Here is an 8,928-nt window from a genome sequence, read left to right on the forward strand (position 1 = left end):
AAAAAAAAGCCCCTGAACTCTACAGTGTTAAGAAGTTAAAATGAAGGTAGCTCAGAAACAGTTATGCCCAATTATAAATACACCAAGATAGTTGACATAATTCTAAACTCTATCCTACACGGCCTATGCATAAGTTTAAACTTTGAGTAGATCCCTATACAAAAAGGTTACACAGAAACCCAAATTTAAGTATCATTTCAGGATGAGCCAGTGCAGAGTGTCTCTATACCAAAGGCAATCTTCTACTGAAGGGTGAACAGTTGCATTTTCACCCAGGACCGTATGCCTTTACATATGCAGTCACATGAGATCTGTTTTACTCTTCCCTTTGCATAAAAAATAATTACATATATTTGATGTTAGATTCTCTAACAGACAAAAAAGAAAAGGATAAACAGATTAGAGACTTCTGGTTCTTACGCTGACTAGATTTTAGCTGATATCTCTAGAAGAAATCCRAGCTTAGAAATACTGTCCTTTAAACTTACACTATATATATACTTCTCTCTAATACTGCTCTAAGCCACCACTTCAGCAGTTATATATATTTTCCTATATATATGAACAGTTTACATTGGCTTTCTAATCTTGAGGAAAAAATTGGTCTACATACAGGCTAAGTAGCTTCTGTGAATTCATATTTAACACAAGACTTTTCCAAATGAAATCTTCGTTTGCTAGTAAGAAAAATAAGCCTTAATGGAATTTCTGCCATCCCAGAACTTCAAGCCTGTTAAATATTTTTACAGCATCTCTAGCACTGTTAATGCACAGAACATGCCACATAGAGAATGGCATAGTATATTTAAAACTTTGAGTGTTGACTTCTTTGCCTGACTCTGCTTCTGAACAGCTAGAAGCCTGGGTGAAACCATGCACTGTTCTTGACAATCTGGGAAATTCTGATACACAAGGTTCTCAAAGGTCTAGTAACTAAAGAAATCAAGCTGTCTTGACCTTTGCCCAAACCCTCATAAAGGAGAGGTGGCACTGCTATTCTACAGCTATGTCTGAGACCTGATCTAGAAGACACAATAATCATCCCAATCAGTGGTTTATAACAAACGAGGATCTAGCCAAAACAGTGACAAGTGTGAGGGAGGAAGGAAACAGCTTCTGTCACAGAGCAGGGCTGCACTGAGAAAGGCTACATCTCTTTTCTACAGAGGGATCAAGAGGCTCATAGGAACAGTTGCACCCCAGCTATCATTTGACAGATATTGATTCTTGCTTTGAAGGCCAAATTTCTCAAGACCTCTTGGTTTTCTTTGTCCTTACTAATTAGTAGCACAATCTTTACAGATACTAGTTTAAATTGTTTTTTAATTTAAACAATATAATCTGAATAAGTACTAGCTCATTTCCATTGAATACTAATCACATTTGCTGGTTATCAGACATACTCAGATGCAGTGAYGCATTACAAGAAATCAAGATTTATCACACTATGCGTCGAAGCTGACATTAAACAGGAGAAATATCTGTGGTTAATGGACTGAGCCAGTCTGATCCACTGATTTGCTTATGTGAGCCATTTTAAATTTTCATCCTTCAACTAACTGTTATTCAAAGAACAGCTCTCTTACTTTTTTACTACCAATCAGTTCCTCAACTCTTTCAATGATTTAGTTCTTTCAAAAGTTTAATAAGGGAGGAAAATACTGTCACTACACCTACTAAACAATTATCTGCTTACAAAAGTTATCTTAACACTTTGAGAGATTAGGGGACCACATGCTTTGGAAGTTATCAGCTCAGTGTTTTGACTTCTTTTAGAACTTCAGCAGCAAGTATTCTTAATTTAATTTGGAATTTGAGTCACAAAACTACAGCTTACATCTATATAGCTGTATGCAGCATTAAAATGTAGCCTTTTAAAAGTTAAATAGATCCACACTCAATTTGTCAGTCAGCTGAAAGCTTCCTCTTATTCTTGAAACGAGTAAAAGTGAAGAGAAGAGAAACAGTTCAGCTGCTATTTTGTGTCATGTTTTGTATATCCCTAAACCTCAGTGGGAAAATAGTAGTCTTCATATACAAAAACAGAATGCATTTCTCCAAACTGTTGTTTATGTAAAATAACATTTTGTATGGTTGACAAGTAGTAAACAGTAGTCCAGATTACAGCACAGTACTGAGTTGATCTAGCTCGGGTTTTGCTGGACACTACTATTCTGTAGGCATAGTTCTTGAGGGCTTTTTTTTGAAAGCTGTTACAAACTACACTGCCATGTTCATGAGTTCACAACACAAAAAAAAAAAAAGCATTTTTATGTATTCTTGTAAGTCATAAGATACCTTCATCTAAAAAAAAAAAAAAAAAAAGGAAGGCAGTTCTCTAATCACTGTCCTCCAAACTTTTTGGGAAAAAAAATCATTAACAGACAGAAGAACCTAAGTTTTAGGCAATTGTTTTTTGATAAAGCAGGATGAGAATCAGTTATATTTATAGTTAAAGGTTAGTGACTGATGACACAGCAGATGCTACCATTAACTGAATCTTTTAAAAAAGAAAATATCACTTGGCAAATACTTTTTAAAAAATTGGAGAATGGTTTTTCTTCAGGTTTGTCACAGAACAGTTTTAAAAAGCAAATTTAAACCCTGTCATAGCTGTTTATAAAACATTCCTCTTGAAAGCTGGCATGCCACAAAATACACTGATACTTACAACAGCAGCATACAGACTTTTGAACTCCAAGGGAATATGCAGATTCAAGAATGAATTTGATTTAGTTTTATCTGTCTTAATTGCTTTGTAATTAGCAGTAAAACCAGAACTATGAAAAGAGGCAGGCACATGTAGTAAGAAGAAAAGAAAAATGACCTGTAGTTAAAAAATGTAACCTAATTACATAAAACGTTTACCTGCATATTAGCTTTTTAATGAAAGAAAGCACTGCTGCCAGGCAAGTACAGATTTTAAAGAGTCGAAACTGTGTTATGGCCATGGTGAGAACCCCTTCCTGCAAAAGAAAAAAATTAGATGTTGAGCATACGACATCTTTACATAGTTGTCAAAGCCAATTTCCCTACTTGCTCACGAGCAAGGAGCATTCCATGCAAGAAAAGAGCAGAGGTACCAGGAATGGACAGTCACCCTATTTATCAGGACATTTCACAGATGTAAATAATAAAAACATCTAATGTATGTTAAAGAAACATCACAGAATCACAGATAAAGTCGCAGTTAAAGACACTTTTAAAGGGGAACTGCTGGCAATCAGCTGCAGTGACTCTGTACTGCTGATCTATTTTAGACAYGAACAATAGTGTTGAAACAACTGCAAGGAGAGTAGACTTATGACCAGTAAGATGCTCACACTTGCAAGTCCTGCATATACCAATTATACATTTTTATGAAACCTCCATTAAGTCAAAACCCAGAATTGGCTGTTTAAAGTTTCCAATGACCTTAATAGGAAATGTGTGATGAGAACAAACATTGCTTATATTAGAGATCAATATCACTGAAAAATCATCAAGAGAGAAAGTTTCTATTCATCCTGTGCGCACTACAGCACAAGTTAATCCCCTAGTTACATCAATATTTCTGTGTCAGACTGGATCAAGGCAGCAAACCAAACCAAGCAAAACTTGATCTTTGGCTGAAGTCACTTATGCTCGCTACTCTTTTTCAGTGTCAATTTGATCATCTAGAGAATTTACKTTCAGCATACCATCTTTATTCCAACAGATCCCCTCAAACAGGTATACACTAAGTCAGAATAAGCTGCTGTAATTCTAGGATCCTTTCATCTCTCCTACAGGTGAGTATTTCAGAGGGAAGAAGAAGTTAGGCTACACGAGTAGCTTTATATACACCTAGACTTGTAACAACATTTTCTGTTGCAAGTTTAACATACCTCCTGGTGAGAAGAGAAGACAGCCCTGTGGCATTTTCCTCAGGCCATGAGTGCTCCATGGAAGGACAGCTTGATTTCAAATATGCTGTGATATTTAAGCCACTTTTTATATTCCAGGCTTTAGGTTAGGAAGAGTCAGGAAGGTGGATCAATAGGTAGGCTGCTCCAATACTGCCCTGAGGATTTTATTAAAAGGTACACAATGGGATTTGYGAGCTTCATGGAGCTTAGATTCTTTTTATTAGTTGGTGTTCATTTGCCAGATAACGTAACTAGTATTAAACATTGTAGTAATATGGCACTGTAAGTATTACTTCATACACAGCCAGATAAGAAATTTCTGCCACAAAAAATTAAATGGGGAGGCCATTAAGCAAACAGGCTCTTCTGCTGCAAAATAGAAGGCTTAAGTCAGTAAGTAACTACCAGGATACAGACCATACTGCTAAGCTGTAGCTCAGGAGAAAAGCCTCATAGGACACATTTCATATCAACTTCAAATACTAGCTTTGCCTTAATCTCATTTCTCAAGAGACTACAAAACAGAGAATGTTATACAGGAGTGGGCATTAAAGTAGCTTTGCATCTAGAGTGAAACAGGAAGCAGTCAAATTTCCCAAAAAGAACAGCAGACACCATCCAATACATTTAGCTGTTAGTTTTAAAGAAAGGACTATCATTTTGTATTGTGCTCACACATTTCCTTATCTTCTGGAATATGCAATTTTGATGAGATCTAGGTGACAGAAGAAAGCATCAGTCAAGAATCTGAAGGATTTAGACGCATGGAAATTGGTGAGGAAAAACAGTGAAAAGCAATTTGATGGACAGCTCCCTGTTCTAAAGCAAGGGATTATTACAAAGTAACACTGAAGTGGCAAAGAAATTGTTACTTTAAAAAGGTACAGCTAGAAGCCATCTAGCTGAGATTTCCAGCATGAAGAGCACGTGACCTGTGGAAATCTGAATGAAGGTATATCTTTTCTGAAAGGAAAGGTGTTTAGAGGCTCATCCTACCCTTGTTTATCAGAATTCATTCTTCTGTTGCTGGGAGAAAGGGGAGAAGTGTACTCAACACCAGAAAGAGTGAAGCAATTTTCCCAGTTTAGCCTAGCTAGCAGCCAAACTAGACAGTCCAGGCAAACCCTATAATAAAAACAGAACTATTGATTGAAAAGATCGTTCTGGGAAGCAACCATTGCTAAAAAAATTCTTCAAAATTAAGCACGAACAACACTGAACCTGCAGGACTGAGAAGCTTATTAGCCAAGTGCAGAACTAAAACTAAACAACAGTAAAGTGTGTCATTTATACATAAAAGACATTTTTTCAATTCATCTCCAGCTTCTATAATTTTTTCTTGATGTTGAGTTGCATACTGTATTGACTTCTCAATATAAAGTTAAACAAAAAGAAAAAAACACAATCCACAAAAAAAAAAAAAAACACACCCCTCCCACACACAGAATCCATATGGAAAGTCTGGCCTGCCTTGAAGTTCACTGCTGACAAGAGTTAGCCACCAGAAGTCAAAGTTAATGTTTTTTCCCTGGATCATTCCTATACACGAATGAGTAAATTTTTGACATATACCTGTTTGTCAAGGTTCAATAACTGCCTTCATTCCCTTCCCCACAACACTCAGAGGACTCCTCCCCACCTTCACTTCCCATGTCTGGTACGGATATTTCAGAGTTATGTTGAGAAAGACACAATCCCATACCATATTTGCATGAGTTCATTTCACTTCAAGTATGGCAAAGCCAAACTCTTCAAGATAGCAAATATTGTTTTGCCTTCCTCTTCTCTAAACTGTGATTGTAGTCTTCCCTATTACATTAGGCCTTGTACATTAGAAATTGCAGGATACACAATCAGAGTTTTGGAAACAATAAGCTATCAGCTAGCCATAGTAATATCAGCAATCATCCCACTTTAAAAAGTACTTGCAGCAGCATATCTAGCTTTTATACTGCTAATTAAGATATGAAGCAGTAAATATGCACTAATTTTAGCAATACGCTAGAAACTATGTAACAAGAATCCTGAAACAACTCCTTGGATTGAGATTAGGACAAGTGAAGCATTCCCGCCAGTGTCTAAAAGGGTGCATGAAATGCTGGCATTACTGTTCTAAGGACAGCACTCCCCAATAAGATAAAGGTATTTAAAAAAAAAAAAGTTAACTAATGAATTTTCTCAATGGGTAATAATTTTATCTTCTGAAACAGTTGCATGGGTGCAAACGTTCAAGGAATCTAATTTTTTGAGCTTAGTGCAAACTTAATTCACCTGATACCTAACAAGTCCAGTGTAATGGTAAAACAGCAGTCATTCTTCTCAAGCTGTCAATCTGTCTCCAGCAGCTAGAAAGGAATGTATGGCCGTGTAGCTTGTCTCATGAATGGGAACAAAAACTGAACAGGGTAATACTAAATGGAAAGGCCACAAGGTTCTTTCCCCTCTCCTTCCCATAAGTCTTTCCCTGATAATCCATCTCAAAGGGAGCTAAAAGCGCATCAGCAGCCTACTATGATGCAGGACTACACTGAGACAAAATACAGAGCAGCAGTGCTCCAGGAAGAAACCTAGAACATGTCTTAATAGATGTAGGTAAAGGTAAAACACTGGATTAGAATTAAGAAAATCCAATCCAGTTGTCAACTGTCAGCCCAACACATCCTCATGTATATCACATTCTGTGCCTCAGTTTCCCATTTGTAAAGTTGGATAGAGCTTTGTTTCTCCCATTATTTAGATTGATATAATTCTTCTGAAGTATAACATTTATCAAACTTACTATCAACTGGAATTTTTAAGCTTCATTACAACAGATCTTATTTATTTTAAATCAGGACATGAATCCTAATTAATTTCATATCGGCAGCCAGTGCAACACTTTTGTAACAGATACCCAAATTTAACAGGACTTCAACTTAGTCAGGATGATGTGGTTCATACTGCCTTCAACTGGTAGAAAGTCACAGCAGTTGTTCACACGGAAAATGAGCACAGGAAGGATTAAAGCACAAGAGCAGCAAGATGTTAAACACATTATAAATAAGTCAGAAGAACAAGGCAACTTAGCCCTGAAAACATTTTACAGATCAATAGAGGAAATACAGTAAAGGGAGGGAGAGTTCCAAATTTTATTGAACCGAGACATTTTGACATTGCTTTCAGCTTGCAGCATTGGCAGCTTTGGAACTCCTGGCAACTCGGACTTTATCCACACTAGCTAGCAAGCCATTTGTGGTGCACATAGTCCAGCTGAGTGAGTGAATGAAGGTGCCACAAACAAGATTCTCACTGATCACTACTGTGCAATGAGTACGTTCTTGCTCAGAGAAGCACTTCCTCTTTTTTATCTAATTGCACATGGTAAATACTATTTAAACAATATTTCAAGAGACAGAATAAAATTCTTAAAATAAATTTACTTTGTGGTACTAAAATTGTTAATCAGTCTGAAGACGACCAAAGTAGGTTTACAGCGAGATACAATCTTATGAAGATCAGCAGATAGACCTGAAAAGCTATTTTCAGGTACATAAAAACTCTTCCAAATCATGTATATTACAAGATGTACAAAGACATTTTGTATTCAAAAAGGGGAGGGGAGCATAATGATTCAGGAGCAGCATTCAGTCAGGTACTGAAAGGCACAATCAGCATCTCCTGCATGTCAGAAAAAGTAACCATGATTCTGTATCCTAATGARATTACTAGGAGCTGCAGAAGACAGCAAAATCCAGGGAAGAACGTGTTTGTCTCTCCATTCCTACATTATTCCTAGATACCTAACACTCAGTTTACTATATAGGGAATTTAAACTTTTTTTTTTTTTTTTTAAACCCTGTGCTCCTGGAGCCATAAAACCACTATGGTAATGCCACCTCATCTCACCTCTTCCTCCCCAATAAACTAAATATTTCCAGTCTTGATGACATGAACTCCTGCAGCTTTCTGCTCTGAATTAGAATAAGTTCTGCTTCTCAAGGCACCATTAGTTAAACCAGAATATTTATGTCCCCTGGCTAGGCACAGTAATTCTTCTTTGATAATCCATTGTCTACATACGCTACTGCCTTCTGAAAAGTCATTATACAGAATATAACAACTGAAGTCATGCAGTCCCATGATACTATACTATAACTTAGTTCACACTTGCATGAAGTCGTTAACATAATGCACTAATTCATGTAACTCACGTTGTAATACTGGAGAAGTTCTCAGACCACAGAACTTGAGTTCAAGAGACCCCAGTTCTGTTCCAATCTTTATTAGTCATCCTGGACTTAAGTTATCTGTATCTACATGAAAAGCCAGAGACAATAAATTAACACACTCTCATTGTTGCTACCACAAAATCATCCTGCAACATCTGTTGTCTTTACAAGCACCAACTATTCAGTKCTTACAGTTAAGATATACTGCAAGACATGCTGTGCAGGGTGGCTTAAAGAAATCTCTAYAGGGCACATCAGTATTTCTAAAGTATTCAGAATGACAGCAGAATACAGCAGCATGCTACATTATTTTTCACCAGATGTGTAACTGAGGCACTTGCATCATGAATTCATGGTCATATAACAGTGCTTCATCATTCTACAGGACAAGCACAAATCCAAGTGTTATTAGGGACACAGAAGAGAAACGAGATTATAGCACTCAAGTTTTGCATGACCTGTTAGAGATTCTAAAGTCTTTAAAGGTTTACTAAACAAGCTTCACATGAGTTTGTATGCAGTTCCTGAATGAGCACGAACACAGAAAATTTCCAGACTAGGCAGCCGCACAGAGTGCGGTCCCACAGAGCCCCTGATYCAGCGAAGACAGCACGAAACCCCCCGCCCAGCTCCGAGAGGGCGCCGTCCCCGCCGTGGCCCCAGCAAGGTGCCAAACCTCCCAGCCCCCGAACGCCGCCTACCTACTCGTCGGCCACCTCTTGCACCTCCCAGCTCGGGAGCCCCCCGCCACGCGGGGGCCGGGACCAGCCGCCGGCAGGGGCGCCGGCCGGCCGCGGGCCTCGCTCTCCCTTGGGCCCGGGTGCCGGCGCGGC

At 38.0% G+C, this 8,928-nt stretch overlaps 1 protein-coding gene across 10 annotated transcripts in view; it reads right to left on the reverse strand.

Annotated features, from left to right (window-relative positions):
• The window catches only part of EBAG9 (estrogen receptor binding site associated, antigen, 9), a 20,397-nt gene that overhangs the window by 11,023 nt on the left and 446 nt on the right, over window positions 1-8,928 (reverse strand). For 4 of the 10 annotated variants that reach the window (XR_003253261.1, XM_026064227.1, XM_026064236.1 and 1 more), the window contains exons 1-3: window positions 8,078-8,179; window positions 3,867-4,042; window positions 2,869-2,966 (exon numbers count right to left, since the gene is read on the reverse strand). Coding sequence is in view for 9 of the 10 variants with exons in the window: in XM_026064227.1 (XP_025920012.1) it covers window positions 2,869-2,951 (83 nt within the window). In the remaining variant the exon portion in view is untranslated. Of the gene's footprint in view, window positions 1-2,868; window positions 2,967-3,866; window positions 4,313-8,077; window positions 8,180-8,796; window positions 8,899-8,928 lie in introns of those variants that run through there. The other 6 variants (XM_026064228.1, XM_026064230.1, XM_026064231.1 and 3 more) reach the window with 6 other exon arrangements.

This window comes from Apteryx rowi, unplaced genomic scaffold (genome assembly GCF_003343035.1).
Source record: "Apteryx rowi isolate R43461 unplaced genomic scaffold, aptRow1 scaffold_211, whole genome shotgun sequence".
In the NCBI taxonomy this organism is placed as follows: Eukaryota; Metazoa; Chordata; class Aves; order Apterygiformes; family Apterygidae; genus Apteryx; species Apteryx rowi.